Source organism: Poecile atricapillus, chromosome 3 (genome assembly GCF_030490865.1).
Source record: "Poecile atricapillus isolate bPoeAtr1 chromosome 3, bPoeAtr1.hap1, whole genome shotgun sequence".
Classification (NCBI taxonomy): domain Eukaryota; kingdom Metazoa; phylum Chordata; class Aves; order Passeriformes; family Paridae; genus Poecile; species Poecile atricapillus.
The window spans coordinates 1,952,485-1,966,860 of NC_081251.1; the positions used below are offsets into that span (position 1 = coordinate 1,952,485).

General features: G+C 46.3%; 1 protein-coding gene across 2 annotated transcripts in view; it reads right to left on the reverse strand.

The window, feature by feature from the left end:
• The window catches only part of NCOA1 (nuclear receptor coactivator 1), a 71,528-nt gene that overhangs the window by 27,222 nt on the left and 29,930 nt on the right, over positions 1–14,376 (reverse strand). For both annotated transcript variants that reach the window (XM_058834349.1, XM_058834350.1), the window contains exons 8-13: positions 14,048–14,143; positions 13,411–13,551; positions 11,048–11,195; positions 8,978–9,929; positions 6,814–6,949; positions 4,695–4,830 (exon numbers count right to left, since the gene is read on the reverse strand). In XM_058834349.1, coding sequence (XP_058690332.1) covers positions 4,695–4,830; positions 6,814–6,949; positions 8,978–9,929; positions 11,048–11,195; positions 13,411–13,551; positions 14,048–14,143 — 1,609 coding nt within the window. The remainder of the gene's footprint in view (positions 1–4,694; positions 4,831–6,813; positions 6,950–8,977; positions 9,930–11,047; positions 11,196–13,410; positions 13,552–14,047; positions 14,144–14,376) is intronic.

A 14,376-nucleotide genomic window follows, 5' to 3' on the forward strand; every position in this document is an offset into this window, starting at 1 on the left:
AAAATGGGAATTCTCAGCGGGAAAATCCGGGAATTCCCACCCGGGAATCCGGAATTCCCAACCTGGAATCCTGGGAAAAAATCCCACGGGAAATCAGAGCTGGAATCGCCAGAAGTGGCTCGGGAAGAGGAAAAAAATGGGAATTTCTGCCAGGGAAAAATGGGAATTCCAACACTGGAAAAATGGGAATTCTCAGCGGGAAAATCTGGGAATTCCCACCCAGGAATCCGGGGATTCCCAACCCGAAATGTGGGGAAAAAATCCCAGCGGGAAATCCGAGCTGGAATTGCCAGAAGTGGCTCGGGAAGAGGAAAAAAAAATGGGAATTTCTGCCAGGGAAAAATGGGAATTCCTCCATGGAAAAATGGGAATTCTTGCCTGGAAAAAGCCAGAATTCCCACCCGGGAATCCTGGGAAAAAATCCCACGGGAAATCCAAGCTGGAATCAGCACAGGGAACTCGAGAGTGGCTCAGGAAGAGGGAAAAAAATGCGAATTTTTGCCTGGGAAAAATGGGAATTCCTCCATGGAAAAATGGGAATTCTTGCCTGGAAAATCTGGGAATTCCCACCTGGAAATCCTGGGAAAAAATCCCATGGGAAATCAGAGCTGGAACACACAAAGGGAACTGGGAAATGGCTCGGGAAGAGGAAAAAAAATGGGAATTTCTGCCAGGGAAAAATGGGAGTTCTGGCACGGAAAAATGGGAATTTTCAGCAGGAAAATCCGGGAATTCCCAACCTGGAATCCTGGGAAAAAATCCCGCGGGAAATCCGAGCTGGAATCGCCAGAAGTGGCTCAGGAAGAGGAAAAAAATGGGAATTTCTGCCTGGGAAAACTGGGAATTCCTCCATGGAAAAATGGGAATTCTTGCCTGGAAAACCCAGAATTCCCACCCGGGAATCCTGGGAAAAAAAATCCTGTGGGAAATCCGAGCTGGAATCCACAAAGGGAACTGGGAAATGGCTCGGGAAGAGGAAAGAAAATGGGAATTTCTGCCAGGGAAAAATGGGAATTCTCACTGGGAAACACCAGGAATTCTCAGCAGGAAAATCCAGGAATTCCCACCCTGAAACTCAAAAATCCGTGGGAAAATGGGAATTTCCTGGCAGGAATTTCAAGCTGGAAAGGTTTGGGATGGGGGCGGGCACAGCAGCTCGTCCAGGGGACACGGCCTGCGGGAAAAACGGGAATTCTGACACGGAAAAATGGGAATTCTCAGCGGGAAAACCTGGGAATTCACACCGAGGAATCCGGAATTCCCAACCAGGAATCCTGGGAAAAAATCCCGCGGGAAATCCAAGCTGAAATCACCAGAAATGGCGCAGGAAGAGGAAAAAAAATGGGAATTTCTGCCTGGGAAAAGCGGGAATTCCTCCATGGAAAAATGGGAATTCTTGACGGGAAAAAAAGGGAATTCCCACCTGGAAATCCTGGGGAAAAATCCCACGGGAAATCTGAGCTGGAATCGCCAGAAGTGACTCAGGAAGAGGAAAAAAATGGGAATTTTTGCCTGGAAACCCTGGAATTTCCAGCTGGAAATGCGGGAATCCAGGAAAAATTGGAATCTGGGAATTCTGACCTGGAAAAACTGGGAATTTCCAGCTGGAAATGCAAGAATTCGCACCCAGAAATTTGGGAATCTGGGAAAAAATCCTGCGGGAAATCTGAGCCAAAATCAGCAGAGGGAAGTCGGAAATGGCTCAGGAAGAGGAAAGAAAATGGGAATTTCTGCCTGGGAAAAATGGGAATTCCTCCATGGAAAAATGGGAATTCTCAGCGGGAAAATTCGGGAATTCCCACCCAGAAATCCTGGGAAAAAATCCCATGGGAAATCCGAGCTGAAATCGCCAAAAGTGGCACAGGAAAAGGGGAAAAAAATGGGAATTTCCACCCGGAAACTCTGGAATTTCCAGCTGGAAATGCGGGAATCCAGGAAAAATGGGAATCTGGGAATTCTGACCTGGAAAAACTGGGAATTTCCAGCTGGAAACCCAGGAATTTACACCCGGGAATTTGGGAATCCAGGAAAAATCCCAGCGCGAAATCCGAGCTGGAATCCACAAAGGGAACTCAGAAATGGTTCAGGAAGAGGAAAAAAAAATGGGAATTTCCACCTGGGAAAAATGGGAATTCCCTGTTTTTTCCAATGGTAAAAATTCCAATGGAAAAAATTCCCAAAGGAAAATTCCAAGGGGAGAATTCCAACTGAAAGAATTCCAAGGGGAAATTCCAAGGGGAAAGTTTGTATGAAAAAATTCCGATGGAAAGAATTCCAAGGGGAGAATTCCAATGGGAAAATTCCAATGGAAAAAATTCCCAAAGGAAAATTTCAAAGGGAAAATTTCCAACTAAAATTCCAAGAGAAAAAATTCCAATGGAAAAATCCCAATGGAAAAAATTCCAAAGGGGGAAATTCCAATGGAAAGAATTCCCAAGGGAAAAAATTCCAGTGGAAAAATTCCAAGGGGAAAAATTCCAAAATGGGAAATTCCTAAAGGAAAAAAATTCTAAAGGAAAAATTCCAAAGGGAAAATTCCAAAGGGAAAATTCCAAAGGGAGAATTCCAAGAGAAAATTCCAATAGAAAAAATTCCAAGGAAAGAATTCCAAAAGGGAGAAAATTCCAATGGAAAAAATTCCCAAAGGAAAATTTCCGAGGGGAAAAATTCCAAGGAGAAAATTTCCAATGAAAAATTCCAAGAGAAAGAATTCCAAGGGAAAAAATTCCAATGGAAAAAAATTCCAAGGGGAGAATTCCAATGGGAAAATTCCAAAGGAAAAAGTTCCAAAGGAAGAAATTCCAAAGGGGGAAATTCTTAAAGGGAAAATTCCAATGGAAAAAATTCCCAAAGGAAAATTCCAATGGAAAAATCCCAATGGAAAAAATTCCCAAAGGAAAATTCCCAATGGAAAAATTTCAAAGGAAAAAATTCCAAGGGGAAAAATTCCAAGGGGGAAATTCCAAGGGGAAAATTCCAAAGTGGAAAATTCCAAGGGAAAAAAATTCCCAAAGGAAAATTCAAAGGGAAAATTTCCAATGAAAAATTCCAATGGAAAGAATTCCAAGGGGAGAATTCCAATGAAAAAATTCCAATGGAAAAAATTCCAAAGGGGAGAATTCCAACAGGAAAATTCCAATGGGAAAAATTCCAATGGGAAAATTCCAAAGGAAAAAGTTCCAAAGGAAGAAATTCCAAAGGGGGAAATTCCTAAAGGGAAAATTCCAATGGAAAGAATTCCAAGAGGAAAATTCCCAATGGAAAAAATTTTGAAGGAAAAAATTCCAAGGGGAAAAAATTCCAAGGGGGAAATTCCAAGGGGAGAATTCCAATGGGAAATTCCAAAGGGAAAAATTCCAAAGTGGAAAATTCCAAGGGAAAAAAATTCCCACAGGAAAATTCAAAGGGAAAAATTCCAATGGAAAAAATTCCAAAGGGAAACTTTCCAAGGGAAAATTTCCATGGGGAGAATTCCAAAGAGAAATTTCCAACGAAAAAATTCCAATGAAAAAAAATTCCCGAAGTAAAATTCCAAGAGGAAAAAATCCCAATGGAAAAGATTCCGAAGGGGGAAATTCCAATGGAAAGAATTCCCAAAGTAAAATTCCCAAAGTAAAATCCCAAAGGGGAAAATTCCAGTGGAAGAATTCCAAAGGAAAAAATTCCAATGGGAAATTCCAACTGGAAAATTCCAATGGAAAAAAAATTCCCAAAGGAAAATTCCCAAGGGAAAAATTCCAATGGAAAAAATTCCAAAGGGGAAAAATTCCAGTGATAAAATTTCGAAGGAAAAAATTCCAAAGGGAAAATTCCAAAGGGGGAAAAATTCCAATGGAAAAAATTCCCAAAGGAAAATCCCAATGGAAAAATTCCAATGGAAAAAATTCCAAGGGGAGAATTCCAAAGGAAAAAGTTCCAAAGGAAGAAATTCCAAAGGGGGAAATTCCTAAAGGGAAAATTCCAATGGAAAAAAATTCCCAAAGGGAAAATTCCAAAGGGAAAATTCCAATGGGAAAAAATTCCAAAGGAAGAAATTCCAAAGAGGGAAAATTCCAAGGGGGAAATTCCAAGGGGAGAATTCCAATGGGAAATTCCAAAGGGGGGAAAATCCCAATGGAAAAAAATCCAAAGGGGGAAAATCCTAAAAGGAAAAAATTCCAAAGGGAAAATTTTCAAGGGGAAAATTCTGAAGGGAAAATTCCAAAGGGGAAAAATTCCAATGGAAAAAATTCTAATGGAAAAAATTCCCAAAGGGAAAAAATCCCAACATAAAAAATTCCAAGGGGGAAATTCCAAGGGGAGAATTTCAATGGGAAATTCCAAAGGAAAAAATTCCAATGGAAAAAAAATTCCCAAAGGAAAATTCCCAAGGGAAAAATTCTAATGGAAAAAATTCCCAAAGGGGAAAAATTCCAACATAAAAAATTCCAAAGGGAAAATTTCCAAGGGGAGAATTCCAAAGGAAAATTCTAATGGAAAAAAATTCCCAAAGGAAAATTCCCAAGGGAAAAATTCTAAAGGGGGAAATTCCTGAAGGAAAAATTCCAATGGAAAAAATTCCAATATAAAAAATTCCAAAGGGGAAAAATCCCAACATTAAAAACTCCAATGGAAAAAATTCCAAAGCATAAAAAAAAGCCGGGAAAGATCCTCGGGATGGGAACTCTCCGGATTTTTCCCGGATTTTGACTCACTCGTCCTTGGGCAGGGCCCCGCGGGGCAGCGCCGACATTCCCGGATCCGCCCACGGCTCCGGAATTCCCGAAATTCCCGGAATTCCCGCGATTCCCAACCCGGCCTCGGCCACGCCCAGCTCCAGCTCCGGAATTCCTGGAAAAACAAAAAAAATGGGAAAAGGGAAAAGGGAAAAGGTCAGAATTCCCAAAAATCCTCGGGATTCCCGGGGGGATGGAATCGGGAAATTCTTGGGATTCAAAAAATTTGGGAATTTGGGGTTTTCTGGGAGAGTTTTGGTTGGAATTCCCAAATTTTAGGGGGTTTCTGGTTCAAATTCTCAAATTTTGGGGTTTTTTTTTGGGCCAAAATTCCCAAATTTGGGGGGGTTTTGGGTAAATTCCCAAATTTGGGGAGTTTTTGGCCAGAACTCCAAAATTTTTGCATTTTTTTTGGCCAAAATTCCCAAATTTTCGGGGTTTTTTTTCCAAAATTCCCAAATTTTGGGGTTTTTTCCAAAATTCCCAAATTTTGGTTTTTTTGGCCAAAATTCCCAAATTTTGGGGGGCTTTTTTTAGCAGAATTCCCAAATTTTGGGGTTTTTTTTGCCAAAATTCCCGAATTTTGGTTTTCTTTTGCCAAAATTCACAAATTCTAGAGTTTTTTCAGTCAGAATTTCCAAATTTTGGGGTTTTTTTTCCCAAAATTCCCAAATTTTGGGGGTTTTTTGGCAAAATTCCCGAATTTTGGGGGTTTTTCATCAGAGTTCCCAAATTTTTGGGGGCTTTTGGGTTTGAATTCCCAAATTTTGAAGTTTTCTTTCCCAAAATTCCCGAATTTGGGGGTTTTTTCTCCAAGGTTTTCATTGGAATTCCATCCCAAATCCGGAATTTCCTGGAATTCCTGGCCAAAAATCCGGGAATTCGCAGGAAAATCCCAGGAATTCCAGGGATTTTTCCCAGAATTCCCATTTTTCCATGGATGGGTTGGGAAGGGGGGCGGGAATTCCAAAATCTGGGAATTCCGGATGGGAAAATCCCAATTGGGAATTCCCGAATTTCCAGAGGAGGAAAAGGTCCCAAATTCCAGGAAATTCCCGGAATTCCGAGGGAACGGTGACGTCATCGATCCCCGACCCCCCGGAGCCGCCGGAATTCCCGAAGTTCCGGAATTTTCCCGGCCTGGATTCCGTGGATTGAGGCCTCTGGAATTTCCTTTTCCTGGGAATTGGGAAAAGCCGGAATCTCCTTTTTATTTTTTTGGGAAAAGGGAAAAATTCCAGACTGGAAAATTCCAAAGGGAAAAAATTCCAAAGAAAAAAATCCAAGGGGAAAATTCCAATGGAAAAAATTCCAATGGAAAAAAGTTCCAAAACAGGGAAAATTCCAAGGAAAAAATTCCAAAGGGAAAATTCCAATGGAAAAAATTCCAAAAGGGGAAAAATTCCAAGAGAAAAATTCTAAAGGGAGAAGATTCCAAAGTGGGGAAAATTCCAAAGGGGGGAAAATTCCAAGAGGAAAATTCCAGTGGGAAAATTCCAAGGGGGAAAAATTCCGATGGAAAAAATTCCAAAGGGGAGAAAATCCCAAAAGAAAAAAATTCCAAGGAAAAAATTCTCATGAAAAAAATCGAAGAGGAAAATTCCAAAGGGAGAAAATTCCAATGGGAAAAATTCCAAGAGGAAAATTCCAGTGGGAAAATTCCAAAAGAAGAAATTCCAATGGAAAAAATTCCAATGGAAAAAATTCCAATAGGGGGGAAATTCCAGCGGGAAAATTCCAAGGGAAAAAAATTCCAAGGGAAAAATTCCAGCTGGGAATTCCAATATTTTTTTTTTCCTTGGAATTCCCAGGGAAAAGCTTCCCAGAAAATCCACGGCCGCCCCATCCCTGGAATTTTTCCATGGAAAACTCGGAATCTTGGAATATTCCCAGGGTTGTCCCTTCCCACCCAAACCACCCCAGAATTCCCTGAATCCCAAATTCCTCCGGAAAAAAAATTCCCAAAGAAAACCCAAGCTCGGCTTTTTCCCGGAATTCCCATCCCAAAAAAAAACCCGGGGGTGAGGATTGGATTCCCAGAATTCCCAGAATTCCCAGAATTCCTGGAATTCCCGGGATTCCCGGGGGGTTTCCGTACCCGTGGGGGCTCTGCTCCCTCCGGATATTCCGGAATTCCCGGATTCGTTCCTTTCCGGGCCGCAGATCCCGGGAATCGGCGCCGCTTTTTCCAAGGAAGGCAGGAGCTGATCCAGCTGCTCCAGCTCGGCCGAGAACTGCGGGAAAGAAAAGGGAAAATCCGGGAATCAGATGGGAAAAATCCGGGAATTAATTGGGAAAAGTCCTGGAATTAACCGGGAAAAATCCTGGGATCAGCCTGAAAAATTCCAGGATTCGGCTGAGAAAAATCCTGGATTCATCCAGAAAAAAATCTGGGATTCAACCAGGAAAAATCTTGGAATCAGCCAGAAAAAACAGGAAAAGTCCTGGATTCAGAAAGGAAAAATCCAAATCCCCCCATGGATTCCCCACAATTCCCAGAATTTCCAAAAAAAAAAATCCCCCCATGGATTCCCAGAATTCCCAAATAAAATCCCCATGGATTCCCAGAATTCCCAATAAAATCCCCCCATGGATTCCTCAGAATTCCCAATAAAACTCCCCCACGGAGTCCCAGAATTCCCAAATAAATCCCTCCCAGGGATTCTCCACAATTCCCAATAAAATCCCCCCATGGTTCCCAGAATTTCCAAAAAATCTCCTCCATGGATTCTCCAGAATTCCCAGAATTCTGAAATAAAACCCCCCACAATTCCCAGAATTCCCAATAAATCCTCCCATGGATTCCCCACAATTCCCAAAAAAATCCCCCCACAATTCCCAGAATTCCCAATAAAATCCTCCCATGGGTTCCCCACAATTCCCAAAAAAATTCTCCCATGGTTCCCAGAATTCCGAAATAAATCCCCATGGATTCCCCACGATTCCCAATAAAATCCCCCCACAATTCCCAGAATTCCCAATAAAATCCCCATGGATTCCCCAGAATTCCCAAATAAATCCCCCCACAATTCCCAGAATTCCCAAATAAAATCCCCCATGGATTCCCAACAATTCCCAATAAAATCCCCCCACAATTCCCGGAATTCCCAAATAAAATCCCCACAGATTCCCCACAATTCCCAGAATTCCCCCCCAAAAAAATTCCCATGGATTCCCCACAATTCCCAGAATTTCCAAAAAAAAAAAAATCCCCCCATGGATTCCCCAGAATTCCCAAATAAATCCCCCCACAATTCCCACAATTCCCAAAAAAACCCCACCATGGATTCTCCAGAATTCCCAATAAAATCCCCCCACAATTCCCAGAATTCCCAATAAAATCCCCACGGATTCCCCTGAATTCCCAATAAAATCCCCCCATGGATTCTCCACAATTCCCAAAAAATTCCCAGCCATGGTTCCCAGAATTCCCAATAAAACCCCACCATGGATTCCCCACAATTCCCAATAAAATCCTCCCACAATTCCCAAAATTCCCAATAAAATCCCCCCACAATTCCCACAATTCCCAAAAAAAAAAAAACCAAACCATGGATCCCCCTCAATTCCCAAAATTCCCAGAATTCCCAAATAAAATCCCCATGGATTCCCCACAATTCCCTGAATTCCCAATAAAATCCCCCCATGGATTCCCAGAATTCCCAGAATTCCAAAAAAAAAAAAAAAGAAACAAACCACGGATTCCCCAGAATTCCCAAATAAATCCCCCCATGGATTCCCCAGAATTCCCAATAAAATCCCAATGGATTCCCCAGAATTCCCAATAAAACCCCACCATGGATTCTCCACAATTCCCAATAAAATCCCCCCACAATTCCTTGAATTCCCAATAAAATCCCCCCACAATTCCCTGAATTCCCAATAAAATCCCCCCATGGATTCCCATCATTCCCAGAATTCCCAAAATAAAAAAAAAACAAACCACGGATTCCCCAGCATTCCCAATAAAATCCCCTCCATGGATTCCCCAGAATTCCCAATAAAATCCCCCCCAGGGATTCTCCACAATTCCCAAATAAATCCCCCATGGATTCCTCACAATTCCCAAATAAATCCCGCCAAAATTCCCAAATAAAATCCCCCCACAATTCCCAGAATTCCCAAATAAAATCCCTTCACAATTCCCAGAATTCCCAATAAAATTTCCCACAATTCCCAGAATTCCCAATAAAACGCCCACGGATTCCCCACAATTCCCACAATTCCCAGAATTCCCAATAAAACCCCCACGGATTCCCCACCTGTCCCTGCGGCTCCGCTTTCCCCTCTTCTCCCGCAGGAATTTTGGCAACGGCCTCGGAATTTTCCCCTTTCTCCATCTTGACCTTGACGTCGTCCAGGCTGATCCCGGCTCCCGCTTCCTTCTCGTCCTTATCCAGGAGGTACCGGAGCAGCTGATGATCCTTGGATTCCTTTTTCTCCCCGTTCCCGTTGCTCTCCTTCCTCTCCTCGCTATTCCCGCCGGGAGAATCCGTGGCGTTTCCCTCCTGGAGCAGGCGGTGCAGGATTTTGTGGCGCTCCGTCAGCGAGCTGTGCGACGCCGGACACGAATTCCCCGATCCCAAAGATTCCTTGGGAATTTCGGGATGCTCCGGGCGGTGCCGCAGCTGCTGCTCGGCGGTGCTGGCCAGGAGCTGCACCAGCCGCTGGCTCGTGCCTTGGGGAGGACATTTGGGATCGTTCCCGTCCGATCCCGAAAGAATTCCCGGAATTCCGGCGTCCGGCGTTTTCTCGGGATCGTTCCCGTCCTTGGATTCGTTTTTCCCTCCCAAACGTCCCGGGGAGTTTTGGGAGCCGGCTTGCCTCGGGAACGCCGACGGATCGGGAAGAGCGGAGTTGGGAGGAAAAGGTCGGGAATTGCCGGCGGATGACGACGAGGATGAGGATGAGGAAGGAGGCGGGAAAGAATTCCCGGCGGATCCTCGGGATCTGGGAGCGGCTGCGGGGCTGCCGCGGTGCCGGGGGGACAGGAATTGCGGCGCCGGAATGGCGGGGCTGTTCATGGGGGAGCCGCCGTGGGATAAAGGGTGGGAATTCCCGGGGCTTTGGCTTAAGGCGGATCCCGGAGCGTTCCCGAAATTCCCGGAGCCGGGATTGTTGGGATGAGGAGCGGAGCCGTTGGATGGAGGGAGGGAAGGAACGTTGGGATTCAGGCGCGGCAGAGCCTCCGCCGGAGACAGAATTCCGTGATCCCTGCGGAAAAAACGCGGGAAAAGCGGAGTTTGCCCCGGATTTGGAGGTTCCGGAAGCGGGAGGATCCCAAAAATTCCCTGCTTGGAATTCTGATCCCAGTCCTGATCCTGATCCAAAACCCAATCCCAATCCAAATCCAATCCCAACCCCAACCCCAACCCCAGTCCCAATCCCGATCCCAATCCCAGTTCCAATCCCAATCCCAGTTCCAATCCCAATCCCAGTTCCAATCCCAATCCCATCCCAACCTCAATCCAATCCCAATCCCAATCCAATCCCAGTCCCATTCCAAATCCCAATCTCAATCCCGAACCAATCCCATCCCATTCCCAATCCCAATCCCAATCCCAACCCCATCCATTCCCACTCCAATCCCAACCCCAATCCCATCCCAGTTCCAATCCCAGTCCTGATCCCAATCTCATCCCAATCCCAATCCCAATCCTGATCCAATCCCAATCCAATCCCAATCCTGATCCAATACCAATCCAATCCCAATCCTGATCCAATACCAATTCCAATCCCAATCCCAGTCCCACTCCCAATCCTGATTCCAATCCCAATTCCAATCCCAATCCCCAATTCCAATCCCAATTCCAATCCCATCCCAACCCCATCCCCATCCCAATCCAATCCCAATCCTAATCCAAATCCAACCCCAATCCCATCCCAATCCCAATCCCAATCCCATTCCTGATCCCAATCCCATTCCCAATCCCATCCCAATCCCAATCCCATCCCATTCCCAATCCCAATCCCATCCCAATCCCAATCCCAATCCCATTCCTAATCCCAATCCCAATCCAAATCCCATTCCTGATCCCAATCCCAATCTAATTCCAATCCCAATCCCATTCCCAATCCCAATCCCAATCCCAGTCCCAATCTCATCCCAATCCAATCCCAATCCCAATCCTAATCCCATCCCAATCCTAATCCTTTCCCAATCCCAATCCCATCCCAATCCCAATCCAGCCCCAAATCCCCACTAAACCCCAGAATTCCACCAACAAAAACCCCCCAAACCCCAGAGCTCCGCGCTCCCTCCCGGCTGCCCGGGGGCGGGAATTCCGGGCTGGAATTCCAGGAATTCCAGGAATTTTTTGGGAATGGCGCACCTGTCGATGACGTGGATGCCCATGATGAAGGGCTGCAGCTCCGGGCTCGAGGGGTAGCAGAGCTTGCACTTGGTGTGGGCGCTCAGCACCGAGCCGTCGCTCAGAGTGAAGCGGTACGAGGGGCTGAAAGCGGCGCCCCGCGTCATCACTGAGGGGAAAACACACAGAATTCCAGGGAAAACGGGGAAAAATCTGGGAATATTCCAGGAAAATCCCGAGAAAATCCCCAGAAAATCCCAAAAATCATGGTAGGATGAAGGGGGAGTCGGCACGGAGCCGGCGCTGGGCGGGAAGGGGATGAGGGGCTGAAAGCGGCGCCCCGCGTCATCACTGAGGGGAAAACACACAGAATTCCAGGGAAAATGGGGAAAAAACTGGGAATATCCAGAGAAAATCCCGAGAAAATCCCACTCGGATCCCAAAAATCACGGTAGGACGAAGGGGGAGTCGGCACGGAGCCGGCGCTGGGCGGGAAGGGGACGAGGGGCTCAAAGCCGAGCCCAAGCTCATCACTGAGGGGAAAACAGGAAGAATTCCAGGGAAAACTGGGAAAAAACTGGGAATATCCTGAGAAAATCTCGAGAAAATCCTGAAAAAATCCTGGGAAAATCCTAAGAAAATCTCAAGAACATCCTGAAAAAATCCTCAGAAAATCCCTAAAAAAAAACCCCATGAAAAATCCTCCAGGGAAAAGGAGCTCAAGGCCGCGCTTTCATCATTGAGGGGAAAACACCTGAATCCTGGGAAAATTCTGGGAAAAACATGGAAAAATCCTGGAAAAATCCCAAGAAAATCCTGATCCAATCCCAAAATTCCCATTTCAAGGGAAATCTGATCCCAAAAAGCCACACAGGAGCCAGGGAGGGTCAGCACGGAACCGGCGCTGGGCAGGAAGGGGATGAGGGGCTGAAGACCGGGCCCTGCGTCATCACTGAGGGGAAAACACACAGAATTCCAGGGAAAACGGGGAAAAATCTGGGAATATTCCAGGAAAATCCCGAGAAAATCCCACTCGGATCCCAAAAATCACAGTAGGATGAAGGGGGAGTCGGCACCGAGCCGGCGCTGGGCGGGAAGGGAATGAGGGGCTGAAAGCGGCGCCCCGCGTCATCACTGAGGGGAAAACACACAGAATTCCAGGAAAACTGGGAAAAATCTGGGAATATTCCAGGGAAATCCCGAGAAAATCCCACTCAGATCCCAAAAATCATGGTAGGATGAAGGGGGAGTCGGCACCGAGCCAGCGCTGGGCGGGAAGGGGATGAGGGGCTCAAAGCCAAGCCCAAGGTCATCACTGAGGGGAAAACACACAGAATTCCAGGGAAAACGGGGAAAAATCTGGGAAAAACATGGAAAAATCCTGGAAAAATCCCAAGAAAATCCTGATCCAATCCCAAAATCCCCATTTCAAGGGAAATTAATCCCAAAAATCACAATGGGACAAAGAGGAGTCGGCACCGAGCCAGCGCTGGGCGGGAAGGGGATGAGGGGCTCAAAGCCAAGCCCAAGGTCATCACTGAGGGGAAACACACAGAATTCCAGGGAAAACTGGGAAAAAACTGGGAATATCCTGAGAAAATCCCGAGAAAATCTCAAGAACATCCTGAAAAAATTCTCAGAAAATCTCTAAAAAAACCCATGAAAAATCCTCCAGGGAAAAGGAGCTCAAGGCCGCGCTTTCATCACTGAGGGGAAAACACCTGAATCCTGGGAAAATTCTGGGAAAAACATGGAAAAATCCTGGAAAAATCCCAAGAAAATCCTGATCCAATCCCAAAATCCCCATTTCAAGAGAAATCTGATCCCAAAAATCACAATGGGACAAAGAGGAGTCGGCACCGAGCCGGCGCTGGGCGGGAAAGGGATGAGGGGCTCAAAGCCGAGCCCAAGCTCATCACTGAGGGGAAAACACACAGAATTCCAGGGAAAACGGGGAAAAATCTGGGAAAACCTGGGAAAATCTCGAGAAAATCCTGAAAAAATCCTGGGAAAATCCCAAGAAAATCCTGAAAAAATCCTGGGAAAATCCCAAGAAAATCCTGAAAAACTCCTGGGAAAATCCCAAGAAAATGCTAAAAATCCTCAGCACGGAGCCGGCGCTGGGCGGGAAGGGGACGAGGAGCTCGAGGTGGTGCCGGGGTCATCACTGAGGTGAAAAACCCAGAATTCCAGGAAAAACCTGGAAAAACCCAACAAAATCCCAAGAAAACCTCCAAAAAAACCCCCCAAAAAAACCCCCACTAAAATCACCGCGAGGTCGCTCCGGCGCCGAACCCGCACTATAAAAAACCCCCTAAAATCCCAGAAAAAAAAATTGGAAAAATTCCCAAAAAATTCCCAAGGAATTGCCATTCCCGGATTACCTTCCTGGAAGAGCTGCTTGGCGTAGGAGGGCTCGCGGCCCTGGGGCTGGAAGAAGGCGTAGATGCATTTCCGGACCAGATCCTCCCAGCCCGTCCGGCCGGCGGCGCGCAGGGAGCTGGTGTCGATGGAGATGATTTTTCCTGGGAAAAACCGAGCCCCGGGAAAAATAAAAAAAAAAAAAAAAAGGGATTTGGGAAATTGGGGAAGTTGGGAATGGTGGGTGGGGAAGGGAGGGGGAGGTGTTTGGGCTGAAGGGTTTGGGGATTGAGGGTGGTCAGGATGGATCCTGAGGGGTTTTTATGGAATTCTGGGAAGGGAGACCCTTCCTGGAGTCCCCAATTCCCAGGGAATTCCCAAAATTCCTTCCCTTGGGATGGGGCTGGATCCAACCCCAGGCTGGGAATGGAGGGAATTCCCTGGGAAAAGGGAGCTTGGGCTGAGATCTTTGGAAAGAATTCCCAAAGAATCCCTGGGAACACCCAAGGAACTCTGGGATCCCCCCGGCGATTCCAGCTCCGTGAATCCCACCCCAAACCATCCCGGAATTCCACAATTCCCGCCCGTCCTTCCCACAAATCCCCAACCTCCAGACCCCCCAAAATCCCGGGATTTGGGTTGGAATTCCCGGGAATTTACCCGTGGTGTCCTGCTTGGTGACGAAGGACTCGACCGGGGCTTGCGGGGCCGGGCGCGGCAGCCGCCGGGCGATGCAGATCAGACACGACTGGAAATCTGGGAAAAACAGCGGGAAAAACGTCGGGAATGCCGGAAACCTTCCGGGAATTCCAGCTTTGAATCCCAATCTCGCTCCTGGAATTGATTCCCTGCCCTGGGAGCGTTTTCTGGAAGGAATGTTCTTCCTCCCTGATGAGGGAACGGGATTGAATTCCCTGAAATTCCCTGAAATTCCTTGAAATTCCCTGGGAAAGGCTTGGGAGGGTCGATTGTGGGGATTTCCGGGATGT